Genomic DNA, 14,253 nt, shown 5'->3' on the forward strand with positions numbered 1-14,253 from the left:
CTGCAGCTGGCGGAGCACAGGTTGAATGTGTGCTCTCCAAGGGGTCCCAGTCAGGACCTGCAACGCTGCATTCTGGACCAGCTGAAGCTTCTGAAGCAATCTCAAGAGCAGCCCTGCATAGAGCAAGTTACAGTAGTCCAGACTAGAGGTGAATGTTGCATGGATCACTGTGGTCAGGTCAGCATGGGACAGGTAGGGGGCCAGCTATCGGGCTTGACAGAGATTTTAAAAAGCACCCTTAGGCATATTTGCAACCTGGATCTCCAACAACAGGGAGGTATCCAAGGTCACACCCAAACTCTTGATTGAAGGAGACGGTACTAGCTGTACCCCGTCAAGAGTAGGGAGCTGGGTCCCCTGAGCTGAATCGCCCAGGCACAGGCCCTCTGTCTTTGCTGCGTTCAGCTTCAGGAGGCTCTGCTTGAGCCATCCCACCACGGCTTCCAGACACCTGGCCAGATCTCCTGGGACCGCATCTGGCCTGCCGGCCATCAACAGGTACAGCTGGATATCATCTGCATATCAATGACAGCCCAGCCCGAAACTCCTGGCTAGCTGGCCAAGGGGATGCATATACATGTTAAAAAGCATTGGGGAAAGCATCGCCCCTTGAGGGATACTACACACCAAAGGGTGTTGTGGTGAGATCCTCTCCCTCAGTGCGATGCATTTTATGTATTTTATTAAAATCTAAACTTTTTATTGTTTTAATAAGTAATGTAGGTTTGACAGCAAAGTAAATATTACACACACACACTCAATCATTTATGTCTGAGCTGGTCTTTGGCCGTAATAAGTAATTCATTCATACCCCCCATTTCCATTTTTGCACAACAAATGCCCCCCAAATGGCTTCAGAATTCCTCACTTTTACATATCTGATAATATTTAAAATTAACCACAAAGCTCTTAAATTATCCTTAAAAAGTCAAACACAACCACTTAGGTTGTACTCCTGCATACTGCTCCACACGTTCAATAACCCCCTGAAATCAACAGAGCTTGTGTATTTCACAACTATGTACAAAGAATACAATCTTAATAAATAGGCACAAGTCAACCCAAGAATGACAAAAGCATCAACAGCTGATTACTTAAAAGTTTTGTGTTAGGATACGTGTAGAGTTCCATATATCTGGATTTTGCCATACTTTGCCTTGTATAAACTTGTTGAATTCCAGCTCTGAGGTCATCCCATATCTGGTCAAGACCAATTTGTTTAAGTCCATGTGGATTCTGACTCCTATTTGAAGACATTTTGTATTTCCTGTGAAATCTTCCAGTGCAGTAATGAGAGATCTGGTTATTCCTCCATTATAGGCACAAATAAACCAACATTCTAAATTCTGTCACTCAGAAGAGATCCTCTTTACATGTGAAGGCTGGTATTTTCTCACAAGGAACCCTAGAGCAGAAGGGAAAAAAAAGATTCATTAATAGTCAACAATTTCACCGGTAATTAACAGAGCAATCCACAAGGGGGGAGAAGGGGATAGGCGTTGGCGTGACCTTTATGCCGGTGTTAGTACCACTTGCACCGACTAAACTGGCAACGTCAGCGTAGGGCCACTTACGTTGGCTCCAGGGAGCAGTGCGAGGCTTGGGGGCCAGCGCAGCTTCATTGGCACCGTTTCCCTGGCACAAGGGCTCACATCGGCGCCAAAGGGGGCATTTCCGTGAGCGGAGCTGACTTTAGTCAGCTTCCTAACTCCTTTTGGCCTGGGAACACCTCCTTTTGCAAGCGCTAGCTTGCACCTGCAAAATTAGTGGTGCAGGCCAGTGAAACCCTATGGAGTGGTTTCCCAGGGATTTTCTACAAAATAGCTTTTTTGGCTTGCTGTGCCTGGCAGCAAGTAGCTCAGGAGGCGGCATGGCTGCATCATCCCTGGACATTCCCTAACCAACCCCGCCAGTCAGGATTGCGCTGTAAGTAATCTAACAGAAAATCATAATAGATCTGCTTTACCATTACATGGAAAAATGCCATGGAACCTTTGTAAGCCTACCTGCTAAGTATAGACTACGTGGCCATCACTGTGGAAACATAGCTCTATTCTCACTGCATCATCCTCTCAAACCACAGTAACATTTTTAAGCATTTTTCAGTCCATCTGACTTGAAAATGTTTGCAAATCTACTTTTTCAACATTGATGCATAATTCCCCAGCATTTCATCAAATCAAATTAAAACACACTATTAGTTTATTAATTAATGACAGTAAACAAGCACAATAGTACTGGGAGGAGGAATATTGGTAAACTAGCTATGAACTAACAGGCCACAATAATACAGAAGAATAGTGTCATAAAATGAAAAAATGAGAGGATATGAGATTCTCAAAGTGGCGACCTTCCTGCACACCTCTAACAGATTCACAACTAAAATGAACCCAAGAGCCTAATCATCATGGTAAAAGGTAAAGGTCCCCTGTGCAAGCACCAGGTCATTCCTGACCCATGGGGTGACGTCACATCCCAACGTTTACTAGGCAGACTTTGTTTACAGGGTGGTTTGCCAGTGCCTTCCCCAGTCATCTTCCCTTTACCCCCAGCAAACTGGGTACTCATTTTACCGACCTCGGAAGGATGGGAGGCTGAGTCAACCTTGAGCTGGCTACCTGAAACCAACGTCCGTCGGGATCGAACTCATGACCAGTTTGTAAAGAACCAATTTTCCTAGTTTACAAAAACTTCCCTGTCCAGTCATCTGGAGTAGATTCATAGATTCTGTAAGCCATCAAGTGGCCATTTTGCTCCAAAAACTATAATTCTGATCAAAATATTGATATATAAATATGTGTGTGTGTTAAGTGCCGTCAAGTCGCTTCCGACTCATGGCGACCCTATGAATGAAAGTCCTCCAAAATGTCCTATCTTTGACAGCCTTGCTCAGATCTTGCAAATTGAAGGCTGTGGCTTCCTTTATTGAGTCAATCCATCTCTTGTTGGGTCTTCCTCTTTTCCTGCTGCCCTCTACTTTTCCTAACATATATAAATATATATAAATATACAATATATAAAATATCTCCAAAACATACCTGAAAAGTAGTAAAAGAGATAATTATTTCCTTTATGTTTTAACTAAAATTACCAAAAAGACTGCTTAATTTTTAACTTTTAGAAGGACGCTGCAATACTGGCTACAAAAACCTATACCTATTACAGCTATTAGGGCATATATAATACTGTACCTCCCCATTTTATCCTTACAACAAGATAGAGCCATGTAGATAAAGAGTGACTGACTCAGAATCACTGATGGAACAATTCTAAGCTCTCATAATTCTATCCAATGGGGTTTATTCCCACAAAAGTGTCCTTAGGACTACACGGTTAGTGAGCTTCATGGTTGACTGGGGATTTGAACCTGGCTCTCTCGAGTCCTCCTTGGACATACTATCTATAACATAGTATGACGTACCAGCTCTCTAGAGGTAGTGTGTAAAATAATGTACTTACTGAGTACATTGAAGTAAAGGTAGGATACAAATGACAGACAGCAAGTGAATGATCTAATTCAGTTGGCTTGGCCTACACATAACATAAGCCTTTAGCCATACAATATTGATCTTATCATGGTGGATAAAAATTAAAAATCAGTTTTAATTTAAACCAGATATTTTAAAAAATCAACAATTTGAAGCATCTGAAAAATACACGTTTTAAATGAAAGCGAATTAAACAGAAACTTGATACAGTCAACATGTTCATGACCTCTTAAAACGGGTGGGGAACCTTTTTTTCGCCAAGGGCCATTTGGATATTTATAACATCATTCGCGGGCCATACAAAATTATCAACGTAAAAATTAGCTAACAAAGCCCCAAGCAGGCAGCTGCACCAGATAACACCCCCCTGCGAGGGCAAGTGGGCAGGCATCCAACCGGTGGCTCACTTGCCCACCTGGTGGCGTGGGATGGTCTGTTGCACCAGCCGGGCGTAGCCGTCCAGCCACACGCTGGAGTTGCTCCTGCTCCGCATGGTCGGGGCTGGATTCTACAGCCAGCTCCTGCTACCTCCGCCTGCAGGGATGAAATGAGGACACACTGGCTAAGAACTCCCCCCCCCCCATGCATTCTGGCTCTGCCCTGCTACCTCCGCCTGCAGGGATGAAATGAAAACACACTGGCTAAGAACTCCCTCCCTTATGCATTCTGGCTCGGCCCCCTTTAACCCCTCCATTGTCACCACTTCCGCCCCCAGCCCTCTTGTAGTAAGGAGGAAATACATTTCTCCATGGCCCGGGTGGGAAAGGGTTAACAGTTTCTTGGATGATCCAAGCAGCTCCATAGCTAACGACTCTTCTGCAAGGGAGAAAAAAGGTTCCTTTTTTCAGCAAAACAAACTCACATCCATCTTGAATAGACACTATTCCTGTTCGCGGGAGGGTGCAGATCACCAGTCTTAGATCCTTCTGAGCTAGAGGTCTGCCAGGACCCATGAAGGGACAGACCAAATGATTTCGCGGGCCTTAAACGGCCCCCAGGCCTGACGTTCCCCACCCCTGTCTTAAAACTTGATTAGTGTGTTTGGATTTGAAATATCAAACAGAAACCCTAAATTTCACAATTGCCTACTGACTTTAAACTTAAGTAAACTCTAAAGAGCAAATGGTGCATGGAAACTCAATATATGCTCTTAACACATATAAAGGCCTTATGCGGCAAACTGATAAAATTGTTGAAGCAACCAATTAGTATGTACACATTCAGAAATACAATTACAGAACCAGAATACAGATTGGCATGTTGAAGATGGAGGCAAGGGTTGTCTTGTCCTCCCTTTATCTCTGGCTGAGAATTAATTTCAACCCCAAGGGTCTTCTTCCACTGATTCTTTGTGATACCTTTAGGTCAAAGTGGATAATAGCCATTGAAGGCAAACTAAATAACCTGGGTTTTACCCCCCCTAGCACTACTTCAGTTAGGATGGGATCAAGTTACCGTATTTTCCGCTCCATAAGACGCAGTTTTTTCCTCCTCAAAAATGAGGGGAAATGTCTGTGCGTCTTATGGAGTGAATGCGGCTCTGTGCGGCCGCCCGCCTCCCAGCTGGCCGTAGGGGTGGGGAACGCCGGCTCGCGCCGTCCCGACACGCACGCGCTCAGCCGGCTCTGTGCGGCTGGCCGCCTCCCAGCTGGCCGTCGGGAGACCCGGCAAGGGGGCGAGGGTGACTTTTTAAACTGCTCCGCACTGAGCAGTTTAAAGACCCACCGCCCACTCTCCCGGGAGTCCCCGAGGTCCGGACAGATCGAGGGGACCCGCCACTTCGTGCCACGGAATGCGCAGCTCGCACTCGCAACAGCAGCCCAGTCTCCCATGCCAGCCCCTCCCCCTGCTGCCCAGCCACCCGTGTCGTGTCTGGGATCATGTCCCCACTCCTTTCCATGCTCTCGTCTGTCTGTGGCGAGTCCCCCCCTTTTTTCCGTCCCCTTCTGCCTCTTTCTGTCCGCCTATGGGCTTTTCCCATGCAATGTGCATCTCTTCCCCCCCTTTTCCATCTCTTTTGCTCCTATGGGCTTTTCCCATGCAATGTGCATCTCTTCCCCCCACCTTTTCCATCTCTTTTGCTCCTATGGGCTTTTCCCATGCAATGTGCATCTCTTCCCCCCCCCCCTTTCCATCTCTGGCCCCAACTCCACTCCTTCCATTCCTTCCATCCGTTCCCCTCCTTCCTTTTGTCCTTCCCAGTGTCCTTTGGGCCTGCCAGGCCCGCCAGGGGGCTGAGTAGCCAGCCCCCCCTTTTCTTCCCTCCGTCCCCCATTCCTCCTTGTCCGGTCTCAGCCGTTTAAAAACGGCCTGTCCCTCTGGGGGCGAGGATCCTTCCTCCTTCCGATGCCCCCCCTTGCCCCCTTCGCTCTCCCTCCCACTCCTCCCTGCTGCTACTGTCACTTGGAGGGCCGGGGGCACAGCCAGCTGATCTGGCGCGTCTGCCCCTTTTTTCCCCAGCCGGCTGTCCACTCCTTCATGCATTTCAGCATCCCGGGAAAGTGGGCAGTGGCTCTTTAAACTGCTCCCTGCTGCCAGTCCTGGCAGCGGGGAGCAGTTTAAAGACCCCTGTCCCCCTTCCCTGGACTCCCGAGAGGGGGGGTGGCTCTTTAAACTGCTCCCTGCTGCCAGTCCTGGCAGCGGGGGGCAGTTTAAAGACCCCTGCCCCCCTTCCCTGGACTCCCGAGAGGGGGGGTGGCTCTTTAAACTCCTCCTTGCTGCCAAAGGGGAGCAGTTTAAAGAGCCACCGGCCCGAATTTTTTTTTTTCCAACAGCCCTAGTCGGGACATTCCCCGCCCCGACGGCCAGCTGGGAGGCGGGTGGCTGCACAGAGCCGGCTGGGCACATGCGCATCAGGACAAGTTTTTAGAGGAGGAAAACAAGATTTTTTCTTGTTTTCCTCCTCTAAAAACTAGGTGCGTCTTATGGTCAGGTGCGTCTAATGGAGTGAAAAATACGGTAAGCCAACTATAAACCAAAGGGTTGAAGATATAGAGCGACAAGTAGATCTAGCAAGAGTGCTCCTATTTATGGCTCCCCCCCACTCCAAATTTATCCTTGCACCAGCAGCCTATCTCTGTTACTTAGAGATAAAACAAATATAGAAGAGCTTTTACCTTGGCTAGGTGCACAGCCTTACCCTCTGCTATGTTAGAGGGGAAATTCAAGAAGATACCCAGGGCAGAGAGACTACGCCCCTGCAAATCTGGGGATTTAGAAACCACTGAACATGTTCTCCTCAACTGTAACTTTTACACTATACCCCGTTCTAAGTTCAATGAGCCCCTCATACTGAGAATGGGACCCAACAGGGAAAGAGAAAAGCTCCTACAAGGTGATAATCCCTCAATCACCTCTCCGGTAGCAAAATTTTGTACTGCTGCAATGACAATTCGTTGCCACAGAGTAGTCTCTTAGCCCAAATGGCAGATGTAACTTGGATGTTATTTGTTTTATTATTAATATTTTAAGTGATTTAAGATTCGGACTGTAAACCTTTGTCAGTAAGACCATTTTAGTCCATGTATCTTGTTTTATCTGGCCAAGGGCCACAAATAATCTATCTATCTATCTATCTGAATACAGATTTATACTGCACTTTTTTACTTGGTGATATAAAATTGCCTTGATTTAAAGGCAATCTTCCACGAAAGTAGCCAAAAAGTGATACTGTAACTCCAAGCAGAACCTTATACAAGCATGTCAAACAAAAGGATAACTATTTTTAAATGAAACAGAATGTGTCACCAGGATGTTTTGCGCCAGTGGTAATGTCGAGAAGATTACTAAAAATTGAGAGATTAACCATTGCTGCAACTCTAATCTACATATTTACAGCAACAGGAATGATGACTCCATTCATAAAAATGGACACAGGATTTATTGTAGAACACAGAAAATACTGGTGTTCAAGCCTCTTCAGATATCTCATTAAAATATATTTTGTATTTCCCCCCCTTCTTTCAAAAAGATGCCACAGCTGGTAATGAATATAATGGTATCCTGATCATGTAGCACCAGTTTTCATTCTAATATTAGAATCTTCCAGATAGATATCACACTGCATTGTATTACCCTCCCCTTTTAAAACAGGTGTGAGGGCTGCGCGGACATTCAAACATGAAATGCAGAACTGTGTTCTGAACACCTATCAAATATCATTCTGGTGTCCTAGTGAGTTATTTAATAAATCTGAAAGATCTGTATCATGCACTCAAGAATCTGCCTAAGATGACAGCACAATAAAAATACAATAAAAAAATTACTTGTAACACAAACAAAAACAGCAGCAATAAAATCAGTCATAAGTATTTTAAAACAGCAATCAGTAAAACCAGTACAAAAATCAGCATAAAAGCAGGAAGAAAACAGATCGGGGCGGGAGAGAATTAGTTAAAAGTAAATCAATAATGCAGGTGTCAGGCGAGTCTCGAGGGGGAGGGCATTCCACAAACAGGACCCCACCACTGAAAAGGAGGCCCCATTTCTACTTGCCACCCATCTCTCATGAACAAAAGCAACAGAGCAGGGATTGAGAAGAGGATCCTACCTGGCAAACTGGATAGTATGGGAGGAGGTGCTTCTTCAAGTGCCCTTCAAGGCTTTATAGGTAAGCACCAGCCATCTGAATAAGTGCCCAGAAAATTCTTCAGTGCAGGAATATGATCCTTGATAAAGACCTGGATGCCATCTTGTAAATTAACAGGTTTCTGGGTTTCTCTCCCAGTCAGCCCCATGTACATCCTATTTCAGTAATTTAATCTGGATGTGATGAGAGCACAAATGACTACAGCCAAATTATATCTTCAATGAATGGCTGTAACTGGTGGTATCAGCTAGAACTGGTAAGAGGCATTATGCGCCGGGAGGAGAACAGAGACTTCAAACATTGGCTAGGAGGGAGCAGTAACCCCACATTACTTTCAGGAGGAGCATAAACCATTACAGGAATGGCTGACTCCTCATTCCCTAAGCTACTTTACTGTTAAACAACAGAAGCTCAGTCTCATCTGGACCAAGCATCAGTTTACTGTCTTGAATCTTTGTCTTTTCCATGAACGGCTACAAGATCACCACACATCTGCTTGACACAGCTGTTAGGGAGGAACAGTATCACCAGCATATTGTGGCACCTCACTCCAAATCCCCACACAATCTGTCCCAGCAAGTTCATGTAGATGCTAAATAACATGAGGGACAGGGTCAACCCCATGGGACCCCACAGCATAAATACCACAGGGCCAAGCAGCAGCACAGGGCCTAGCAACACTTTCTAATGCAGCCAGATATTGCTTTCTCAACTCCGAAGACCAAAAATGTGTCACTAAATTATACATGAGTTAAGGGATCAACATAATGTTTTAGCCACACACACAAAAACTAGTTGCAGGAGGTAGACGGGGGGTTCTGTGATATCGGCTGGGACCCAAAGCAGTAAGTTTTTAACTCTAACCCCTGTACCTACCTCCCAGCTGTTTTAGCCATGGTATGGGGGGGGGAGAGACACCCACATTGGACCTGACTTCATTCGCTACCATGGTGAAAAGCAGCCATGAAAGGGGGCATTTTCAATAAGGGGAAAAAAGCACAGAAAAGTCTGCCTGCCCTTTCTCAGCCTCCATCATGGCCCCCAAACACATGTCTGCTTTTCTGCCGCTAAATCACACATGGGTGGATAGAGATGTAAAATTTCTGAAAATTTTGAAGCTGGGGGGGGGGAACGGTGTGTGTGTTTGTTTCCCCCCCCAGGGGGGAAAAAACAGAAATTTTGGGGGAAATGAAAATACATACAAAACTTGCTCTCCTTAATTTTACTGCTTTAACAGAAAATGCATAATTTATAATGTACTTAGCTTATAAAATTGCAATATTTGAAATATTTATGGAATTTAGAACTTATAAATGCCTTAGTTTTCTAAAAACAAAATTGCAAATATACCCAATTGCTTAAGAGAAAATTGCAAGCTTATGCATCCTATGCTAACTTAGCCCTTATATCTTAATTTTTGCTATCTGAAATGTAAAAAAAAATAGGAGTTAAACAGAAAACACAAGTTCTCTGTTAAATAACAAAATATATTATCTGGTCAGGAAAAAAGGGTCACACAAAGGGTCAATAAAAGTATCTGCACAGCTAGATGCAGTTCCCAATAGATGCTGATTTCTTCCTTTTGTGGCTACTGGTTAGAGAGAGCTCAGTTCTCAATGAAACTTTCAGAGTTTTCCTCTGAGGTTTAGGTGCAATTTTCTGCCCCACCTCCTTCTGATATTTTTTCCCTCCAGCAAGGTAGGGCAATAAGGTACCTGATACCCGATCTGTGGGTATATGTGTTATAGTGGTTTGAGGGAGAGGTGAACAGGTTGACCACAAGAGAAGAGTCAGGTCAGAAGGGCCACAGAAGCAAAGAATGCCCTGCACGCATCCCTCATGAAGATCAGGTATCCTTCTAGGTGCAGAAATGCATCTTGTATTTAAGAGCTCTATACATCTACAGCATGCCCACCTTGTCTTTAAAAGCATTTAACTCATTATGAAAGACAAAATATTTCTTAGGAGTTTATGTCAGAAATATGGGAGGGGGGAGAAGGCCACAGAAAAAAACTGTTTTCCTCCCAAATCTTTCTCTTCACATCTCCAATCAAAATACAGATCACCCTATATTACATGTTGCTTGGCCCTCAGACAGTTAAGTTTGTTGAAACTTGCACACAGCACCTTTTAAAGGAAAAGGCTTCACCAGAACACTTTTGGAGCATTGGCAGGAAAAAAAATCCATCTCTCTGGTTAAAGGTAAAGAAAAAAACAGCTTTTGGAAACCAAGGCAGTCACAGCCCTAATACTCTCATAACACCATTATGTGCAGTTAACAGGAGTTTTCACAAGGTATTTTCCACACCTGCAATTGCTGACACTTTCATAATGTGGATGCTCACTCTTCAGTGGACCAAAAGACAATATTTATACAGCTTTCATAACTTAACCCAACCTCTCCACCAAGCTGCAAAGCTTCTTAGAAATTCTTCCAAAGAGTGAAGCAGCTACTTTTTCATTAAATTTATCAAACCTAGCAGACTGATGAATACCAATTTAACTAGGCAAGTATAAACACAACATGCAAACTCATGTTTCACTAGGAGAAAAATCTCTATGTAGGTGCCTGAGTAAGACATCATACTTCTGTAGTGTTGACTGAGTCAGCGTGGTGTAGTGGTTAAGGTGTCAGACTAGGATCTGGGAAACCCAGGTTTGAATCCCTACTCTGCCATGGAAACTTGCTGGCCAGTCACACAGTCTCAGCCTCGACTCCGGCAAGTATTTGGATAGGAGACCTCTACGGAATACCAGGGGTGTGATGGGGAGGAAGGCAATGGCAAACCACCTCTGAACAGCATCCACTCATTATGCTGGTATGGATATGCTCCAGTTTATACAGCCCCAGACTGCTGACAAGATTCCTGGAAAAATGAAACTGATGACCAGCTTTGTGGATCCGTAATCTTCATGACTAAGATGATCAGCAGTTTAACCAAGTGGCTATCCCGTATTATAAGACAGCTCCTTGAGGGAAGGAATGGTGCCTCTGGCTGTATGTGAGGCCAAGGTCTTAAAGAAACCACCTTTGGATACCATGGATGTGAACAATTACTAGCTAGTTTCCAACCTGCCATATCTTGGGAAGATCCTTGAAAGATCTGTGGCAAAACCACCCCAGGTATTCTTGGATTAACTGATAATCTAGATCAGTGGTTCTCAACCTGGGGGTCGGGACCCCCAAGGGGGTCGGGAAGTGTTTTCTGGGGGGTCGCCGCCACTGTCCTGGGACAGCCCCCATCCCGGGCTGTCCAGGACTAACCCAGAAGCCCTGTAACCCTGATCCGTCCGCGAGGGCAGGGAAGACCCCAAGCAGAGAGGTGAGGAACTGGCCGACTGACAGCCAGAAGGAGCCAGGCTGCAGAGACGCGGCGGCGTGCCGCCGTACACCAGCTGTGGCCCTGCTACCCAGCCGAGAGGCGGGTGGGCCAGCCCTGGTCACGGTCGCACCTGTGCCGGGCGGATGATGCGGCAGGATGTGTGGGAGGCTGAGGAAGCTCCCCTGGCTCGGCCAGTTCAGGTCTCGGAGGAGAAGAGGGCAGTCCCCCTTGAGGCCACTACAGCCACGTTAATTTTACTTTTAGCCGCGCTCGGGTGGGAGCTTCAGCCTGGAATCCAAGTGCGCATGTCTGTAGTGTGGCTTAGCTTTTCTGCCCTGAGTCATCCGTTCCGCTCTGCCCTGAGTCATCAGTTCCGCTCTGGCAAGGCCAAGGGTGAGAGAGTCGAGGTGCATGCGCAGTTCGGGATTTTCCCCTCGAGCGCGCAGGTTCGGTGAGGCGCAGAAGGAGTGGTGACTGGCGGAGGGGAGAAAAAGGAACGAAAAGTCCAAGCGGGATAAGCGGCCCTCGGCTCTTTCCTGGCCCTTCGCTCTCATGAGGTGATTAAATGGAGCTCCGCTTTGAGGGATAACTGCAGTTCTGTGCACAAACAGTGTCCCAGTCACAAGAGAGGGAGTTTCCTTGCGAGAGCCCCGGCTTGCTTGGAAGAGTTTTTGGGGAGAGAGGGGAGGACAAGGAACGCAGTGCATGCCCAGAGGCACTCTTTCCTCCATGCCAGGAAAGGTTGCCGCGCCACACAGTCACAGCCGCTGCGCAACAGGTGGCAGTACCGTTTGCTTGTTTGTTTTAAACTTTAAAATTTAAAGTAATTATATATATGGATACCCTGGACTGCCAAAAAAACAAATGTGTTTTCTTTATCCTATTGGAAATATCATTTATGCAAATTTATGCAAACGTATGCAAATATGACGAGGGTCACCGGTTACTTGGCAATTGTAAAAGGGGGTCGCGACTCGAAAAAGGTTGAGAACCACTGATCTAGATCCTTTTCCATCTCAGTTCTGTCCAAGGCACAGTAAGAAAACTGCCTTAAACAGCTGATGGACTGATGGGAAGTGTGCCCCTTATTGATCTTCTTGGACCTCTCAGCAGCCTTTGATACTAAGCTAGACTGGACTAGACTGCCTAGCAAATTTAGGCTTTGAGGGCACAGTGTTCTACTGGCTAAGCTCCTTTCTTGAAGGGAGGTTCCAGAAGGCACTACAGAGGAATTCTGCTCTACCCCATGGCTGTTGGCTTATGGAGAACCACACTGACCCCTGCACTATTTAACACCATTCAGAGATCTGGGGAACAGCACGATTGACATGCTGATGAAGTACAAATTTCATTGGCCACCTAATTCTAGGATGTAGTAAAAGTCTAAATCCGTGCTTGGAATCAGAGAAAGACAGGGTAAGGGTGAACACGTTGAAACGTAATCCAGACAAAACAGCATGACTGCTGGTTAAGAGTAACTCTTACGCAAGTCTTGGAGTTCAACCTATTCAAAACACAGCAACACTCCCCCCTAAAGAGGCAAGCATATAGGCTGGGGCTACTTCTAGATGCTGATATGTCAAGGAGTCATTTTACCAGCTCAGACCAGCCTAGTACACTACCTGCAACCATTCCTGGAGTACGCGGACCTGGCCACAGTTTCACATGCTTTGCTCATATGCAGGCTAGATTACTGTAATAGTCTACATGGGACCACCCATGTGGGACTGCACAGAAGACCCCTCAACGAACAACAGGTACAGGTAAGCAACACTGTTTTTCTGTCCAAGGCCAGTCTGTGCCCTGTGTTTAGTCTTCATAGATTCCCATACTGTGGGAATTGCCAAGTGCTCCTTCCTGCCTCTGGGAGGGGGGTTGCCTAGGTTACCAGTTATCTCCTTTTGCTTTTCCATATGTGCTGTGCACCTTGCCTTTGCCCCGTACTAGTGTCCTTTTGAATATGGCTTCTGAAACCTGTCGATTCAACCAATAAAACTGCTTTTGTGGATTTGCCGTCTGCTGAAATCTGTTTATGGGTTCGCCGCAGGGCTAGAGCTTACAGTGGGACATAAGCCCAACCCAGAATTCTCTGAATCAGGATCACTGTCTTTGAACTTGGCCCTGGGAGTTGTATTATAGCCATGACTTTGTAGGGTCTGGAACTGGAATCCTAATAACTGGTGCAAGGGGCTACTGAAGTAAGCAAGAATCTATTCATTCCTTAGTTTCATTAGCATATTTATGTTAGCATAATAGTTAGATTCGTCTGTCTGAAATTTAAAAAGAAATCCAAGAATGGTGCTCTTAGAACTGATACAAAGGAATGTTTTAGCGCTCAAGACCTGTGGACGGTTAATATTCTTACAAAATGTCAGTCTTCAGAATTAACTTTTATGTTCTACATTCCCATATACTTTCTGTCTTCCTACTTTTCCATGCCCTGTTCAGCAAATCTTGGCCCAAAATAACCTGTTCAGCTTTGCATTGCTCAGATCAAAACCTGGTCATTGTTCATTCACTTTAAATGGATTTGCAAGCCTTATTGATTTTTCTAGTTTCCCACTGACCTTGGGGGTTACCGCACTTGTATTCCCAGCGATGTATTAAGAGTTTGAAAATGTTATAAAAAATACTGTTCGCACTTTCTATGGGGGTTACTGCACTTTGTATTCCCAGCAATTTATTAAGAGTTTGAAAATGTTGTAAAAAACATCGCTTTAAAAGGGTTTTTGGATACCACAGCTTATAAATGGTTGGAAGACGTCTTCACAGCTAAAGGGGCCAAACAAAGTGCGAACAGTATTTTTTATAATGCTTTCAAACTCTTAATACATTGGTGGGAATACATAGAAAG

The 14,253-nt window shown here is 45.5% G+C and overlaps 1 protein-coding gene across 1 annotated transcript in view; it reads right to left on the bottom strand.

The window, feature by feature from the left end:
- Positions 1–14,253, bottom strand: part of CUL1 (cullin 1) — a 68,633-nt gene that overhangs the window by 42,344 nt on the left and 12,036 nt on the right. Inside the window, exon 2 of the mRNA XM_056857506.1 lies at positions 1,118–1,405. Coding sequence (XP_056713484.1) covers positions 1,118–1,257 — 140 coding nt within the window. The 5' untranslated portion in view covers positions 1,258–1,405. The remainder of the gene's footprint in view (positions 1–1,117; positions 1,406–14,253) is intronic.

Source organism: Euleptes europaea, chromosome 11 (genome assembly GCF_029931775.1).
Source record: "Euleptes europaea isolate rEulEur1 chromosome 11, rEulEur1.hap1, whole genome shotgun sequence".
NCBI lineage: Eukaryota > Metazoa > Chordata > Lepidosauria > Squamata > Sphaerodactylidae > Euleptes > Euleptes europaea.